The sequence below is a fragment of the Phascolarctos cinereus genome, unplaced genomic scaffold, assembly GCF_003287225.1.
Source record: "Phascolarctos cinereus isolate Bilbo 61053 unplaced genomic scaffold, phaCin_HiC Scaffold_7;HRSCAF=346, whole genome shotgun sequence".
Lineage (NCBI taxonomy): Eukaryota > Metazoa > Chordata > Mammalia > Diprotodontia > Phascolarctidae > Phascolarctos > Phascolarctos cinereus.
The window spans coordinates 44,827,126-44,846,483 of NW_027556180.1; the positions used below are offsets into that span (position 1 = coordinate 44,827,126).

Genomic DNA, 19,358 nt, shown 5'->3' on the forward strand with positions numbered 1-19,358 from the left:
CCAAAGTCTCTCTAAGGATGGTAATTATAACTAACATTTATGTAGTGCCTTGAGGGTTGGCAAGGCACTTCACAAATATAATCTCATTTGATCCTCACAACAACCCAGGGAAGTTATTTGCCCAGGGTCACACAGACAGCTATGAAGTGCCTAAGGCCACATTTGCACTCTGATACCAAGTCCAACAATTTACCCATAACCACATCCACTGTGAAATAACATATGGATGATGAAGAATTTTCATTTCTAAAGGGAAAGCCTACCTGTTGATTAAATGCTGAATTTCCACCTGGCATAGGTAAACTAGAAGGTGCAACTTGAAGTAAATCCAGAGGAGAGCCCGGGTTAACGCTTTTATTCTCATTTGTGGAATAATTCCACACCAAGGCACTTGGGCAGCAAAGAGTTACGGTCTGAAATAAACAAAGGAGGAAAATTCCATTATTGAGGGAAACTGAAAAACAACAGATGAGACGCTGCTAGTAATGATGGTGACTAAATATTCTGCTCCCATTCCCCCCCATTCCAGACAATCCAAGGCAAGGACAAGAAAATCCATATTTCACACACACAAAAAGGAAGGGAAACCAGCAGGAAGTGGCGAGCTGACTGAACAAGCCAGCAGGAGGCTGAAACCCTACATTTCTCAGCCTAACACCCCAGTCCCACTGACGCGGCTCGGAAATGAACCATCTTTTCCCTGACGCTGAGAAGAAAATTCATCTTCATGAAAATAAAGATGTCTCTGATTAGTCATTGGTTTTTCTAAATTAGAAATTTAATTAAAATGTTTAATTTTCTTGCATCATCAAATCTAAAACGGCATCTTGAAATCAGTGGGTTCTCTCTGCATCTATCTTACTTTAATGTGACCTTCCAATAACAGCGTTTTTTAGATAGTTTCTTTGAACGTTGAAAAATATCATAACATCTTACAAAAAAAGTAATTGAATTTGGGGAACAGCACAAAAAGAGTTAGGAGAAAATGTGAAATCCAAACCATTTATACCTATAGAGCACAAAGCTAAATCCTAGTCTTTTGGGGTTTTTTTTTGGGGGGGGGAACTGAGGAAAATTAAAGTCTGAATTAAATGATGGCTGTTGTCCAGTCATTTTCCAGTCATGTCTGACCCTTCATAACCTAATTTGGGGTTTTCTGGGCAAAGATACTGAAGCAGTTTGCCATTTCCTTCTCCAGCTCATTTTACAAATAAGAAAACTGAGGCAAACAGGGTTAAGTGACTTGTACAGGGTCACATGGATAGTAAGTGCCTGAGGCCAGATTTGAACTCAAGAAGAGAAATCTCCCTAATTCCAGGCACCCTACACTCTACCCAGTGCACCACCTACCTACCTGCCCCAAATTAAATGATAGCAATTTGCAATTCTGATGAGAAATTTAATTTATTTATAAAACATACCCATAGAAATAGACGGGAGTAGACATTAAACTCTGAACAAAACCAGAGTGTCCCACCTTCTTTTCCCCACTTCATAAAATAGGCTGTTCCTCTTGTAGGCCCCCTCACAGTTAAAAAGTATGTACAGACCATTATTGGTCCACAGACCTCAAATGGAAAAATCTCATTGTGCATGAATTCAGTCCATGGGAACTCCGAGTAGGGCAGGTGTGTTTAGATGGGAAAGGAGCTATCATGACAGACAAATGACAAAATCCTGATGTCGTCCTAGCAATTATCCAATCAATTATTTAAGCTTTTATTAAATGTCTGCTATTCACTGGACACTGAGTCTGGCACTAAGGATGCAAATAAAATAGAGGAAACTATCTCTACTAGTTGCCATCTTGTCTAGTTATACAAAGAGGTGTCAAAAGTGATTTGGAGAAGACAGCTACTGAATCTTTCCATGCCTCCTTGAGTCTAAGCATTATTGATGCAAATCAGAAAAATCAAAAAGTCAATTACCAAGAGCAAAACCATTTTCCTCTCAGGCTGTCAACAGGTCTGCCCTTGAACACTCTTCCAAGAATCATTTAGGCATGAAAAGACAACCTACTCAGGTCTGGTGAAGGAAAACTGAAATTTCCCACAAGTGCCAACGGTCACCAGTTTTGTGTGTATGTGGGTTTGTGTATGTGTATGGCTTTTGTGTTGCTGCTGTTGCTCTTGGCCTATGATTTCACCAGGGTGGAAATCCTCTTCACCGACAGATCAGAAACTCATCTGCAGCACCTGGTTTTAGAGAGAAATGCTTGGCACACTAAGAGATTAAGTAACTGGCCTATGGTCACACAGGTGGCTTGCTTGTGTGTGTGCGTGTGTGTGTGTGACAGAGAGAGACAGAGATCGGGGCAAGACTTGAAAACCCTGGGGCAGGTAGGTGGTGCAGTGGATAGAGCACCGGCCCTGGAGTCAGGAGGACCTGAGTTCAAACCCAGCCTCAGACATGTAGTACTCACTAGCTGTGTGACCCTGGGCAAGTCACTTAACCCCACTGCCTAGCCCCCCCAAAAAAAAGACTTTAAAACCCAGATCTTCCAAGTTTGTAAGCAGGCCCACTAATCATTAGGCCACAGTGTCTTTGAGTTTCAAAATTCTACCCGAAATCCATAGTCACCAGACCTAAGGTAGCCAGTCCTCTGGCTGGGAAATTAAAATATCTCCATCAATATCAGTGCTCCTTGGGGAGAAAATACATTAAAAGCTCTACAATCTACAAGTGGAAGATGCCATATTAGATGCTGTCACACCTACAGGCATTTGAATAGCACCCTTAGAAGGAGCATCCGATAGAAAGCCAAGGCTTAAAGGCATACCTGCAGCATGCAACTAAGTCCATAAACCAGCGGACGATGCTGTGGGCAGGAAAGGAAGTCGGAGCCGGACAGCTGGACCGGGCTCATTACCGGCCCAGGAGCAGCAGGGCTTGACGCTGACAGACCTGGATTGTTTGGGCCAATCATCATGTGAGGTGAATGTGCAGCCAGGAGGTTGGGACTATCGTTCAGCAGGAGAGACAGGCGCCGGGCACAGAAGTAAGCAAGACGACGGGACAGATAAGCTGACTGAACAAACTCTTCTGAATACTGAAAGAGAAAATACAGCACTGGAGTCAGTCATTTCATGCCCGGCTGGTCTTCAGAGTTCAGAAAGAAGAGTTCATCTTTTTTCCCCATAAAAGTCTCAGATGCATCACCTTAAATTTAGGTAAATCATGGTGCAGCTATTAAAATAAACCTACTGACCATGACGTGGACTTAAGGAAGGCAAGGAGAGGCCTAAAATAATTTAACACTCCCTATTTTTTCCTTTTGAAGACTATTGGAGTTGGTTCCCAAGGAAATCTGCATTTGTGGAGGAAACTCCAGGAAGAACTTTCAGATTGTGTTAGAGGAAAAGGAGCTGCAAAGGGCATTGGATTGGAAAATGTGGGATCACAGAATTTCCAAGTAGAAAGGACCGCAGGAGCATCTCAACCATCCAAACGGGAAAAAAAATCCTCTCAACCGAATTCTCCCAAATGGCCGCCCAGCCTTTATCTGAAGAGAAACACGCCACCTTCCATTTCAACCCATTCAACTTCTGGAAAAACAATTTAAAAGGAAGCTTTTCCCAATGTCAAGCTTACATTTCCATCTGCCACTTCCCTCCATTTCTTCTTGCTCTTCCCTTTGGGGCCCAAAAGAACAAGTCTAATGGAGCTCCATATACTTGAAGGCAGCTGCATTTGACTCTGAGGGATTTTCCTCTTCAAGAGAAAGCTCAACATCCCCTGTTCCTTCCATTCATACGTGACATGGACTCAAGGCCCTTCACAATCCTTGTTGAACTCCCCAGGACCCTCTTCTTGTTATCAAGATGTATCTTAAATGTGGTTGTTGCTGTTTGTCTGAAGGACCATGACATCAAGAAGGTGATGCCATGACTTCCAAGTGAATTGGATTTAAGTGAGGGAGGACTGTGCAAAGTCACCAGCTTCACTTTCTCCTCTGGAACCATCTGGGTCCAGTGGCAAAACAGAAATCAGGACGACTGGAGATGGCCCCAATGCAGTGAGAGACCTTGGCCTTTTTAAGCTAAGGTCTTTCCCAGGTCCCAGACCCACTTAGGCATTGTTAGGGCCCTGATGGCTCAGATGGAAGGTAAATACCAATTGTTTCTGTTTTGACCAGAAACCCTGAGGGTCTTCCCCTCCCAGATTGATTTTGTTTTGACTAGGTAAAAGAGGCCATTCTTTGCCTCATTTCTTACCTAGCCTTCATCACTGAATGCATGAAGTCAAACGGAGAACTTAAATGTGTTACCTAGAGCTGCACATTAGTAGTTACATGATCCTGTTTGATGGTGAGCTCCTTGGGCGAAGGAACTACCTTGTGCCTCTTTGTATCCTGGCATATAGTGGGCGTTTAATAAATATTATTTGAATGATTGATATGACCTAAGTGGGACAGAGTATGGCGTAACTGTCACCTTTTAATTTGTAGGAGCTGGGCCTCTAATACAGCCCAAGATCGCATTAGTTTTATTTTTGTTTTTTATGTTGGCTGGCATATTACACAGTTCCCACATACTGAGTTTACAGTCCCCTAACCCCTGAAGATTTTTTTGTGATGTAATTGGGTAAAAAATAAAATATTAAATTAAAATTTAAAAAGAGACTTTTGTAATCCAACTGCTCTCTGCCATGCCACCCACTCCCCATCTTGTACTTGTGAAATTAATTCGGTGAAGCCAAATTAGGACTTCCCATTTACCTGTGAAGATAACTGACCCAAGCCTCTATTGGGCTATCCTTCATTCAAGTCCCACTCTAATGATTTATCCTGGCATAGAGATGCCTCTAAATTCTCAAAAGTTGGTTCATGCAAGCAAATGTAAAGTATGGGCACATAAAACCAGGGACAGACAACTGTCTTTCAAGAAGCAATCTCGGTCATTTCTGGGCAGATCATCAATAGTCAGCTACCATGGGATGAACTTTTTGGAGGCTGCAGACTTCTTCTCTACTCTCTCTCAATGATTTCTCTAGTTCTCTTGGGTTCAACCACATCTCTACCCAAAACCATGTATACAGCCTGCTTCTTTCCTCTGAGCTCCATTCTCACTACCTGCCTGCCAGGTGTCTCCACCTGTTGGTCTTCTGAATTCACAGTCAATGTTCCTTTGAGGCAGAAGGAGGAAGGAAGAAGAAAGAGACAGGTTTCCCACCCCATTACTCGCCACCATCGTATAGTGTGTGACGTGCCATTTCTTAGCTTGACTATCTTTTATCAGACCTATTTATCAGTAATTCAATGATAAACTGCACCTGCAGCATTAGCGGTAGTAGTAGTTTGAGGAGGTCGTCATCTACTGGTCTGATTTTTTCCAGGACATCCAGGATCCAGGTCAAATATTCATGCCGTTCAAGCATTCCTTCCTAAAATAAAACAAATATGTGAGAGGCAGAATTAGTCCATGGTGGACTCATGAAGGAGCACTAGAATCTGGTTACTTTCAGCTTCTACAATAGCACATGCTCCCTGAAGGCCCCTTCTTATTTCCTCATTCCCATCCTTATTAACCTTATCCTTTGCAAGTCCTTCCCACTTCCATTGAGCCCTCTGAAGCTCTCTTCTACTATCAGAAATGGTCTTTCATTAAGATCTGTGCTCCCCGCCCCCTGAAATTAGGTTGTATATGTTTCATATATAGACATGTATTGTTTCATCCTTCACAGAAAATAGAAGGTAAGTGCAGGGATTACTTTCTTGTGTTTCTGTACCCCCAGCATTTAGTAAAGTATCTGGCACATAGTAAACACTTAACATAAATTGACTAGAGTAGATTTTATTTTAGCCTCTACTAAATTTCCCCAATTCTTGCAATCATGACTTTCCTTAAAACTATAAACAGCAGGTGATTTTGCTTTAGTCTAAATCATTAATTCTCAAGCTTTTTGGCCTCAGGACTTTCACACACACACAATCCCCTCACAATGGGTTTTTGTTTATGTAAGGTATATCTATTGATATTTACTGTATGAGAAATTAAAATGTCTTAATATTATTATGAAAATAGTGTTGACCTCACATATGCCCTGAGAGGGTCTTCAAGACTCCCAGGAGTCTCCAGACCATACTTTGATAGCTGCTGGTTGAAATAAATTCTAAACAAAGTCTAATCTAAAGAAACAACCAAAGAATTCACTAAGTGCCTACTGTGTGCCAGGTAATATGCTAGGCACTATAGACACAAATACAAAGGACGAAACAATTTCACAGCTCACGGTCTAGCAGCCATATCAGCACCAATAGATTTATGAACAAATACCCTCACGGCCCACTATAGAATAAAATGATGGATTTTAATCTTTAACGTCACTTTTTTCTTACAGAACAGAAGAGTGTTAACTGTGATAAATTAGTACACATACAGATGAAAACAGTTGACTATACACATGAAAGAGAATGTGCCATAGTAGATAAGACAGCTGGCCTTGAAGTCAAAAAGATTTGGGCTTAATTCCTGCCTCTGGTGTGTATTTGTTATGTGGTCCTGGGCAAGTTACATAACCTGTGCCCACATACAACTCTCTAAGACTAGATATGGCAGAGCAGGTCCAAATATGTCCTAGGAGAAGTGAACTCACTGAGCATTCCCCACATCAGTGATATCTCAGGTCTAGGTCAAAAACATAGAGACAGGGATATATAAAGACCTGGGTCTAGGATTTCATGGGTAGAAAGAGCTCCTTGGGACAATATACATACAAAAAATTCATATAGATGTGTGTATGCATATGAGAGAGGGGTAGTGAGGGGAGAAGGAGAGGAGGAGAAATAGGGGGAAATGAAGGGAGAGGAAGAGGGAAAAGGAGAAAGAAAAGAAGGAAGGAAAGAAAAAAAGAAAGAAAAAGAAAGGTTAGTTAAGTGCATTTTAATTAGCCTTGAATGAATCACAGGAAAACCAGTGCTTCTTGGAAGAGTTACCTGGAACATATAGAATGCCAGTTTTTCGTTGTATTCCCACTGCTTCAACGCTTGTTCCACGTCTTGAGGCATAACCATGGAGCCGTTGCCTGGGGCTGAGGCCAGGTGATAAAAATCTGCAATCTTGGCCAATTGTTCTCGAAGGTATCTGGTAGAGATTTGGGTCCATTCTGTTAACAAACAAAAGAAAGCTTAGAACATCACTAATTTCCTAGGCAAAATAAAAGGCAACACAGAGTGTGGGATACAGTTGGCACTTTAATAAATGCTTGTTGAATGGTAAAAGAATGAAAGTGCTAAGGGCTAGAACGTGAAGTCAAGTCCTTTGACTCCAAAATCCAGGGCTTCTTTTCAGTACTATGCAGTCTGTAAGTACCAAGAGAATACATAATTTCCTTTGACTTCTAGGAGGCTACCCTCCAACTCCAAATCATATAATTATACTGTCTGTAAATGAAAAATGAACTCTCAATTAGCTGAATCAGCTTTCCTGTTCTTCAGATAATCTACAGAGACTAAGGGTTAATCTTCAAATAATCTACAGATTCTTCCTCACTCTCTACCCAAAGAGAATCAGAACTAAGAACAGAATACAGAGACTTTGTGTCCAATGGGATACTCTCTCCAATCTGTTTTCCCAGTTGACAAAGATTGTTGGGAAAACTAGCAAGTGATCTGGCAAAAATTAGGCTTAAACCAACACCTTATGTCATATTCGACAATATGTGTGACCAAAAGCTAGATAAGGAGCCAGAGATAGGTACAAACATTTCTCAAAAGAATTGCAAACTATTACAGCTATGAGAAAACTCATATTATGAATATGAATCATATGAATATTATTAAGAGAAAACTCAAATCTAAATTACTGATAAGAAGTCACCTCAAAGCAATCCTGAATTTTCATGTGACAGCATGAAAACTGGCAAAGATGGAAACAGTCAATGTTGGAGGGTTTGTGGGAAGATAAGCACACTAGTACATTGTTAGTAGAGCTGTGAATGAGTACAACCATTTTGGAAAGCAAGCTGTAATTATACAAATAAAGGGACTAAAATGTCCATACCCTTTGAACCAGAGGTGGGACTAGGCTTATACCCCAAGAAGGTAATTGATTAAAAGAAAGTCCTCATATACACCAAAATATTTGTAGCAGCACTTTTTGTGATAGCAAAACAAAGTAGATGCCCATGATCTGGCGAATGCCTACACAAATCACCGTGCTGCAAGAAATGATGAATGTGGTGAATACAGAGAAGTATGAAAAGATCTTCACGAACTGATGCAGAATAAAGTGAGCAGAACCAAGAAAACAACATATACGATGACAACAGTAATGTAATAAAAAAAAACAACAACAACCTAATGTTAAAGGAATTTTTGCTTCCTTTTATTATTTGGGATTTAGGGCAATTCCTTCCGCAAATTTTGGTTAACTAAGTATTAATTTTAACTGAATACTAACTAGCTTCACCTGACCAAAACCATGGGACAGGAAAATTTACTTAGAACCTTAAACATTCCTTAGATAAGGAACCAGAAGAAGAATCTCAACTGACTCCTTGGCAACACGTAAATCTTTTTCCTCAATCAGCCCATTTGTGAAATCTCTAAATTTAATCTGTAACTTGACTTGGTTTACCTATAGAGCTTTTTTGACAGTCTTTCCTTACGGAATATATGGGATTATGAATCTGTTTAACTAAGTTTGTTGAACTTTTATGACATTGATTATGGATCTATGTTTTAACTTTAAACTTTTAACTTTGGCCTACAAGGAATGTACAAGATTGCAATATGTAAAAGAATTATTTCTCTGTCACTCTTGACATAATTTTGTCTACAAGAGGCCTTGTCAGAATCCTCATGACGATTCAGCTTTTGTCTTAAACGTAATAATGAAACCTAGCTTTTTACCTCTATAATTTCTGCACAGTGAACTACCACATGAACTCAGAGGAGATATTTCTCCTATAACACTCATCAGAAGTGAATGTTGTAAAATTGGGTCTAATCCTAGTCTAGCTGGTCTAATCCTAGATGACAGTTGAAGGAAGGCAATAAACAATCACAAGGCATAGATGCGCCAACGTTCCAAGAGAACTCCATTCTAGGGGCAACAAACAATTTCAAAAGGATCCAGGGATCCATTTTCAAGCTTTCATAAAGAGATGATTCCCAAAGGATAGTGAAGGCCATGGAAACTTTGCCTCACAGAGGGATCCCCCACCGCCATTTAAAAAAAAACAGAGATGGCGCTCTTTGGAACAACTTGGTTTTTCCAGGATTCCATAGAAATTTCCAAATGTGGCTGAACGAAAATGCCAACTTCACTACCTATTCAGTAGTAACTCACTGAACAGTAACTAAAAAGGACTGAAAATTCTCTTTTCACCCTTCTTATCATTCTCTGTGAAAAGATGGTTTTCTCAAGGCAAATTATGACCAATTCCTCAGGGACACGATGAAAAATCAGACAGAATGATTCATTTGCATTTCTTATGCCACAGACCAGGAATATCTGAAAATAACTCCAAACCAGAAGCAGTTACATATTGTTGTTCAGTTGTTTTCAGTCATGTCTAACTCTTCAAGACCCCAGTTGGGGTTTTCTTGGCAAAGATACTGGAGTGGTTTGCCATTTCCTTCTCCAGCTCATTTTACAGATGAGGAAACTGAGGCAGACAGGGTTAAATAACTTACCCGTGATCGCACAGCTAAGTAAGTATCTGAGGCCATATTTGAACTCACATCTTCCTCACTCCTGGTCCCATGCTCTTTTCACTACGTCACTTAGCTGCCCTTAAAACTTATCTAGAACATGAAAACTCATCTACTGAGTATGAGGAATTTCCAGAGCCTGATGTGCATCTATTCCCTTTGGCTTCGGGGATTAAAGAATGAAATCCACATTTGGATCACTTCTAAGAATAAGGCAGATGGTATGTATAAATAACAGTTTTGCTTTATCACTACCTGAGTGAGGCACAGTGGAGAGCATTGGGGTCAGAGATAGTTGGTGTATCAAGTCCTACTGAGTGCTAATTAACTGCCTTTGGTATGGAGATGAATAATAGGTAAAAGAGGAAAAATGGCACCACCCAAGCTTTTAAAATACATCAAAAGCCTCAAATTCAAAACACTGCACTCTTAATGGGAGATAAATAGAGTGTTCTTTCCCACTCCTTAAAAGGCTGTCTTTTTTTAGTTTTTTCCATTACAGAAATACCCCATCACTGTCTCATTATACCTGCTAGTGTATACCTTTTAACATACATACTTTTTTATTTTTCCTACATTACACCCTCTTGTTCAGAATTTATATTTTCTATGCTCATTAAATAACGTTTTTATATTTTTTCCCTTTTTATCCTCCCTACAACTTTATCATTCCCACCCCACTCTAAGCCCATTTTTAGTCTCTTGAATAACAATTACTCATTCAACACATCAATCTGAGCACTCATTTTTTCCTCTACATTGATACGGCAACTTAATTGCTTTGGGAGGCTTCCTCCTAATATGTAGTCAACATATATTCACTATATGGTAAATGGTTGTGGTTCATGGTCATAAATCACCCAACCACTGGAAAGTAAAGTTGCAGTATGTTGTGTGATAGATTTTTAATTGTTTCAGATTAACAGGTTGAGATGTGGAGTCACAAAGGTGGAAAGCAAAAAGACTGGGGGGGAGAGGGGACGCTGACTGTCAAAGTCTCAGTACATTTTATGAGTCACCTTTATTTGACAATGAAAGTACAACATAAGCTATGTTACCACCATTATCAATTTTTAAGTATTCAAAAATGAATCAGAAGCTCAATCATCCCACTCACTTAAACAAATAGGGAAGAAAAACTTCAATTACATCCATCTTCTAGAAGTTTTAGACTAAGGAACCAACCCATGCACTTATCAATAGACACATTTAAAGAATGGATAACTTTATAAGAATACAAGCCATTCCCCAATTGATAAATGGTCAAAGGACATGAACAGATAGTTCTCAGATGAAGAAATTAAAGCCATCTATGGTTATATGAAAAAATGCTCTAAATCATTATTGATTAGAGAAATGCAAATCAAAACACCTCTGAGGTACCACATCACGCCTATCAGATTGGCCAACATTACAAAACAGGAAAATGATAAATGTTGGAGAAGATGTGGGAAAATTGGGACACTAATGCATTACTGGTGGAGTTGTGACATGATCCAACCATTCTGGAGAACAATTTGGAACTATGCCCAAAGGGCTATAAAAATGTACATATCCTTTGACCCAGCAATAGCACTTCTAGGGCTATATTCCAAAGAGATCATACAAATGGGAAAGGACCTACATGTAGAAAAATAGTTGCCGCAGCTCTTTTTAGTGGTGGCAAAGAATTGGAAATTGAGAGCATGCCCATAAATTGGGGAATGGCTGAGCAAGTTGTGGTATAAGAATGTAATGGAATACGATTGTGCTATGAGAAATGATGAACAGGCTGACTTCAGAAAAATCTGGAAAGATCTGTATGGTCTGATGCTGAGTGAAGTGAGCAGAACCAAGAGAATGTTGTGCACAATAACAGCCATGTTGTGCGAAGACTAATATTGATAAACTTAACCCTTCCCAGCAATACAAGGATCTAAGACATCTCCAGAGGCCTCGTGATGGAAAATGCTATCCACATCCAAAGAAAAAACTATGGAAGTTGAATTGCTATCTTTTTTTTTCCTCTTCTGTTGAGTTTTGTTTCCTCTTTCTGATGGTTCCTCCTACTGGTTTTAATTTTCACTTACAACATCACTAATGTGAAAATATATTTAATAGAAATGTAAATGTATAGCCTATAAGAGATTGTGCGCCATCTTGGGGAGGGTGGTGTGGGGAGGAAGGGGGGAGAAAAATTTTAAACTCAAAAGCATATGGAAGTGACTATTGATAAATTAAAATAAATTAATTTAAAAAAAAAAGAATGGATAACTGATGCTTTCAAATAAGTAGCATGGAAGAATTTGTCCATTAGGCACAAATGAAGGTAGAGCAAGCCCTTAATGAAGCAGACTTTTTTAAAGGTGTATGTATGCAGGCCATTCTTAAGGTCTCTCGACTGAGTCCATCAATGATCTGCTGATTTGCAGACTGACAATGAGGGACATTCTGTTCTCAAAGAAGCTACTGTGCAAACCTTCAAACCATGCAAACAAGGGCTATCTACATAAAGCCCTAGCATATTCACAATTATATCTGTTGCACCTCAAGATATTATAAAGCATATTGGGTTTTGCTCTTTTGTTCCCCAAGTTGGGTATGTGTGTTTGAAATAATGTTTGGATAAATGAAAAGATCCGAATGAGCACAGATATTATTCATTAATGAATGTCATATGGTTCCTTATGCTATAACTTATAAACAAACCTTTAAAGACCGTTCTAATGACAACTAGGAGGCAGATGTCAAACCACGGAATGCAAATGCTGAGTGAGACACCTTAAAAATTCATCTGGTCCTACTCTACTCCCCTCACTTTATAAAATTAAAGGTAACTGTCCCTCAGAAGCTAAAAATCTGAGTAGGAAACCAAGCAGATTAAAAGCTAAGCCAAGTGCCAACATGAATCCAATTAAGTGATAACTCCTATATTACTTTCCAATTTACATGTATTTTCAGAGTAAAACTTTGTTCCAGTCCTTTACTTTCAGGTATACTTAGCAATAAAATAGCAAATTCAACTAGTTATTCATTTACAAAGTTATCTGCTTTACTGGGTGGCTTTTAGGATCATAGATAGCTCTTGGAGCTGGGGAGGACCTGAAGGCCCATTCAATCCAATTCCCCTTAGAGATGAGAAACTGATCCCCAAAGAAGCTGTGATCTGTCCAAGGTCACACAGGAAGAAAATAGCAGAGCTCTGGCTATGTATATCCCTCACAAGTGCATTCCAGGTGGTGTCTCTCTGTACCTTTCATTAAGTCTGTTTTCCACACCACAAACAGTCCCATTAGGCATGGAAAACAGTCAGCTGCCAAACCTGGTTTCAATGCCCACGCTAAAGTTTCTCCTTCAGCGTGTGTGTAGTTCATAAAGGATTTGCAATCCTGGAGAACTTTTTCAAATTAAAAACAGTTTTCCATTAATACTTGAGGAATTAAAATCCCTTCTTAAGTTGGAAAATAAAAAAAAAATGCCAGCCTTTCACAAACAAGACAAATTAAGGAAGGCAAGTGGTACCTTTCTTTGTACTACGAGCACTCGACACAGTGTCAGGCACACAGTAGGTACTTAATAAATGTTTCCTGATGAACACCCACTCATAACGCTGCAGTGAGCTGAAGGAATTCATGGAACCATGCTGATGATTCACTGCAGTAAGGCAACCATTTCATTCCTCCCTAAGGTGACTCCCTAGTGCATTCCCCAAAGAAGCTCTTCCAAACCTTCTCTTCTTTCTTCACACCTCCTACACCTCACTAGCTACCTCACTGTCTTAGTTGAGGTCTTCATCTCTTACTTTACTAAGAAGACTGAGGTGCTTTGCTTATGCCCTTCTCTTCAATACAAAATGCTGACATCATCCCTCAGTCTTTTCTCCTTCCCATTTGCATCCAATAATAGGGGAGGTTTCTCCTTGCCAAAACCAAGACTACTCCACGTGCCCTGCATCTCATGCCCTCCCATCTACTGTAGCAGATAGGCCCCCTCTCTCTCTAAGCTTCAACCTCTCTCTCCCTATCTACTGGTTCATTCCACGGTTCCTTCAACGATGCCCAAGGGTCACCTAGACCACTGTAAAAGCAGCCTCCCAATTGCTCAAGTCTCTCCCCTCTCCAATCCAGCATACACAATGATGCCAAAGTGATTTTCCTTCAGTGCAGGGCAGACCTGATCACTCTCCAACTTGACTAGCTCTCTATCTCCTCCAGGATCAAATATAAATTTCTCTTTGGCTCTCAAAGCCCTTCAGAATCTGATTCCAATTTCTCTTTCCAGCGTCATTATACATGATTCCCCTTTTGGCATTCTATGGTCCAACCAAACTGGTTCTCTGTTTCCTAACTCTCTGCCGTTATACTGGTCAACTTCTGTGCTGGCAATGCACTCTCGCTTCCTTCCTGCCTTATAGAATTCCTTCAAGATATTTCTCAAGGACGAGGATTCATACAAAGCCTTTCCACATTTTCCCAACTACTGGTGCCATCCCCACCAGTCTTCTTCTACTTAACTATGCTGTACTCGTTCTGTACACACACACACACACACACACACACACACACACACACACACACACACGTACCTTGTTCCCCCTGAGACAATTTAAGCTCCCGGGGAATAGGGATTGTTTCTTTTTTTGTATTTGTATCCTTAATGCCCAGTCCAGTGCCTACTGCCAAAAGGTGCTTAATAGATGCTTCATTGCTTGATTGACTGCCGGCTGCAGAAGTAAATCACATCACTGTATTTAATTTTTTTCTAAGAAATGGAAAGGCCAGTCCTGGCACATTATATATACAGGTAGAATAATACAAACAAAAAGGATACTCAGAAGAAGCTGAACGCCAATCCCAGCTCCAGAAGAGATGAAGCAATGAACTTTCATCATTTCCTTGGAAAGGTGGACACTGAGTGTTGCGTACGCCATCAGACATAGTCAGTGTGTTGGTGGTTTTGCTGACCTTTTTCTTTGTTACATGGAACACTGCTAATGTCAAGCAAGGACTATCGAGAAATGACCATGACATTAAAAAAAGGCATCATTTTTAGAAGACTTTATTTTAAGATAGGTCCTACAAGTCATGAAAATTAAAAATCAACTACTCCTATACCTGGGAGAAACAACACCCCTTCACCATTTCTACAGAAAGGTCCCACTTTTTTTCCTAAACAATCTCACTCTTTTGTTCAGTAAAAGGGAATCCACTGGGAATTTATCTTGAAACAACTAAAACTACCCTGTCTATAGGATACAAAAAACACCCCCTACTTCAGATTCTTGCATTATACAGTGTAATTGTCCAGCAAGATATTTTCCAGAGAGGGTAACAAACCTAGTCTCTTGCACGAGTTACTGCTTTCTCATTACATCCTGAATTTTTTTCTTCTCCAATATCTAATACGGAGTGTCTCTTGAAGAGACTAGTTATTTAATAATTTTCATCATTTAGAAAAGAAAAATAGGACACCGTAGTCCAAAGAGACACACTCCCACTAACAGTAATGACATGAGCCTCTGATATGACAAAGTATCTCAAGAAAAATGAATCATTCCCTAAGAATAAACTGAATGAATCTTGTGCTACTGGAGAAGAGACTTACAGAAAAACTAAACTTTCAGGAAAATATGCTCCAAAAAGGCTGACACCATCATTTCCAATTCATTAGCAATTTCTTCATCTCCTCAAATTCTATCTATAGATGAGCAATCTCAAACTTGGTTTCCAGTTAAGACTTGTTAACAACAACTACATAGCACTTTTGAAAATTATTAACAATCATAAAAGACAATGCTCCAAATCACTAATAAAAGAAATGCAACATCACATTGAACAAATTGGCAAAGGAGACAAGAGGTGGCAATAGCCAACGTCTGAAGGGCCATGGAAAGAGGAAATGTTAATATGCTTAATATGCTATTGAAGGACTTGGGAACTGGATCAGTGGTTTTGGAAAGCCATTGGAGACAATGCAAAGAAGTGAAGAAGAGGGGAAATGAGGATATCTATGCTGTTTGACCCAGAGACCCCACTGATCAGAATATGATCCCAAGAATGTTAAGACAAAAAGGACCCATATTCAGCACAATAGTCATAGTAGAACTTTTTTGTGGAAGCATCCCTGACTCCTCACTATCTCTCACCCCCATATCCAATCTGTTACCAAGGCCTATTGATTTCACATTTGTAAAATCTCTCAAATATGTCCCCTTCTCTTCTCTGAAACTGATGCAGGACCTCATCACCTCACACATGGACTATTACAATAGCCTGATGGTGGATCTGCCTACCTCAAGTCTTTCCCCACTCCACTCCATCCTCCAATTAGCCACCAAAGTGATTTTCCTAAAGCCCAGGTACAACCATATTACTCCCCTTACTCAATAAACTCCCGCGGCTCCCTATGGCCTTCAGGATCAAATATGAAATCCTCTGATGTTCAAAGTCCTTCATAGCCTATCCCCTTCCTCCCTTTCCAGTCTTCTAACACCTTGCTCTCCACCACATACTTTTCAATATGGTGACTCTGGCTTCCTGGCTGTTCTACAAACAAGATACCCTATTTCTTGGCTCTGGGAATGTTCTCTGGCTGTCCCTCATTCCTGGAACATTCTCCCTCCTCATCTCCATCCACTAGACCCAACTACTGACCTCCCTGGCTTCCCTCAAGTCCCAACTCAACTTCTACAAAGAAGCCTTTCCCAACTCCTCTTCATTTTAGCCCTTTTCCCCTCATTTACTTCCTATTTATCTTGTTTTTAATGTATGTGTTTATCTGTTGTCTTTCTCATTAGACTGTGAGCTACTTGGGGGCAGAGACTGTCTTTTTACTATTTGATTAGCACAGTGCCTAGCACATAGTAGGTATTTAGTAAATGTTTACTAAATGATTGACAGCAAAGAAATGGAAACAAATTAGATGCCCCCCAATAGGGAAATGACCAAACAAACTGTGCTACCATGAATGGAAGGGAATATTCCTGCATCATAACATGAATATAAAAAATTCAGAGAAGCATAAGAAGACATGCAAACGGATGCAGTAAAATAAGCCAAACCAGGTCAACCAAATGCATAGTGTCTACAATGATGCAAAGAGAACAAAATGAAATGAAATGGAATTCTAACGACCAAGTTCATGTCTTCCTTCTTTGCAGAGGAAGGGGGACTATGAGGGTAGAATAATGCTTACATTGTCACATACATCTCATTTTGTTAAAGTGCTTTTTTTCCTCTTTTTTCTTCTTTATTACAAGGGATGACTTGCTTCATAGGCACAAGGGGAAGAGATATTCAGAAATGAAGACGTGTAAAGGAAGAAATGAAGAGATGTCCCTTCCAGCTCTCAAATTCTATAATTTTGTGATACCATGAAAACTAGATATTTGTATAAAAGGGCTCTGAAGTGTTTACAAAGCTATAAAAATGAAAGAGATAATTACCATTGCTGTTATAAATTGCAGGACAAAGGAAGAATTCTGCAAATAGCATGTGAATACTTCAATGTGGATCTATGATCTTATCTATATGAGCAGTCCTTCTCTAAAGGTACAATTTATGATTTCTCTGCACATTCTCATTCTGAACAACCCTCACCCACGTTTTCTTCACAGAGGGCTCACCCAACATGCTGGGACCTTCCTCATAATCTTTCAACTGAGCTGGTCATCTTGTCTCCATACATGACTACGATTAGCCCTTTCTCCTTTTCCAGTAACCCACTTCTCTGATAACTACTAATAATACTATTTGCTTCATTTCAAACAGTAATGTACAAATTTAAAATTATGAGCTAGAATATTAATCATTTTACTTCAGTATCTTGGAATGAATTAAGAACAGCATATTGTCTAGAAAAAAAGGAGATGAGTCCCACTGCACCCTTCTCAGATATCATTTACAATACTGTCCATTGATGGACACGTTTTAGAAATGGCACTGTCAAAGGGGGAATTAGTCCAAAAGATGAAGACCAAAGTGGTGAGGCTCAATGCAAGAAACTAGGGGTGTTTAGTTAGCAGAAAAGAAGACTGGGGTGAGGAGAGGGGGAAGGTGGGAAAGTTTAATTCAAGATCTGGAAAAGGTTTCCTATGAAAGGATGAGAATTTTTTCTGCTTGCTCCCAAAGGACAAAACTAGGGATAATGGGTAGAAGTTGTAGAGAAAGAAATTCAGGTTTGATAACAAGAAGACATTCCTAATAATAAGAGCCATCCGAAAAACAGAATGGGCTGCCTCGGGAGGCAGCGAGTTCTCCTTCACGAGAGATCTTTCAGCACAAACTAGACTGTGAGGTACAATACAGGGCAGATTCTGTTAAGGGATGGATTGGACTAGATGGGCACTGAGGTCACCTGGATTCAGACTCTTGATTTCCTAGGTTAGCTATCATCAAATTAAAGCACATTGGAAACACGAGGTCATTTCTCACTTGGTTCAAAGCCAAAATCATGCAGTCTGTAAAGTGGACTCAGCAACCCTCAAACCAAAGTAATCCCCACTAGCATCTCCCTGTGAATTGGCCATCCAGCCAGCTTCTTGAAGCTCTCCAAGGAGAAAGCATCTACTGTCTCTTAAGAAAGCCCATTCATTTTGGGACAGGTAATTGTTAGTAAGTTTTTCCTGATGTGAAGCCCAAATTGGCATTTTCTACATGCTGTTCCCCAGTTCTCTCATCTAAGGTCAAACAGAGCAAATCTGAACCCTCCTCCATATGACAGACCTTCAAACACTTGAAGAAGCTATCATGGTGCCCTGTATCTTCTCTTCTCCAGGCTAAACATGCCCAAATTGATCATCATGTCATGGATTCAAGGTCCTTCATTATCTTGACTGTCTTTGTCTGGACACTCTTCAGTTTATCAATCTCCCTCTTAAACTGTGGCACTCAGAACTGTACACAATAGCTCAGATGAGTCATGATGAGGATTGAGTACAATGGGAATATCACCTCCATATTCCTCAAGCTGTGCCCTTATTAACAGAACCCAAGATCACATTTGCTTTTTTGGGTACCATATCAGACTGCTGACTCCTACTGAGCTTACTCCACTCACACCCGAGAGGTCTTTCAGAACATCTTTGATCTCTTCATGCCTGTCCCACTGTACACTTGTAATGCTGATTTTTTGCACCCAAGGGCAAGACTTTACATTTATCCCTAGTGAATTTCGTCTTATTAGAGCCAGCCTATTGCTCTGGCCTACCAGGAGTCTTTTGGGACTCTGTCTCTGTGATCCACCATTGGCCATCCCTTTCCATAAAGTTTTATCTGCAGATCTTACGAGCATACCAGCTATTTTCATCAGCCCAGGGCCAGACACAATGGATCCCTAGAGTATTCCACTAAAGACCTCCTGCCACATTGTCACCGAATCACTAAAAAAACCTACTTTTTGAATTTGTCCATCTGCCCAGTGCTAAAACCATCTATGTTGTTATCTACTCCATATTTTCCCTTCTTCTCCACAAGAACAGTATTAGACACTTTATCAAAAGCTTAACTAAAAATATAAGTAAACCATATCTACAAAATTCTCCTCATCTATCAGTTTAACAAATAGAATCTATTTCAAGGGACAGATTAGTATAGCTCATACCTGGGCATCAGTCTAAGCACCAGCCTCTGACACATTAAGCATTTGTTAATTTGTTATTTCACTTATTGGGTAATTTGTTCATTTCAGTCAGGTCCAACTCTTTGTGGCCCCATTTTGGGGCTTT

At 39.9% G+C, this 19,358-nt stretch overlaps 1 protein-coding gene across 10 annotated transcripts in view; it reads right to left on the reverse strand.

Moving 5' to 3' along the window:
* Positions 1-19,358, reverse strand: part of MED12L (mediator complex subunit 12L) — a 424,290-nt gene that overhangs the window by 325,774 nt on the left and 79,158 nt on the right. For all 10 annotated transcript variants that reach the window (XM_020980863.2, XM_020980861.2, XM_020980859.2 and 7 more), the window contains 4 exons: positions 6,935-7,104; positions 5,272-5,382; positions 2,780-3,049; positions 264-413 (listed from right to left, as the gene is read on the reverse strand). In XM_020980863.2, the coding sequence (XP_020836522.1) occupies positions 264-413; positions 2,780-3,049; positions 5,272-5,382; positions 6,935-7,104 (701 nt within the window). The remainder of the gene's footprint in view (positions 1-263; positions 414-2,779; positions 3,050-5,271; positions 5,383-6,934; positions 7,105-19,358) is intronic.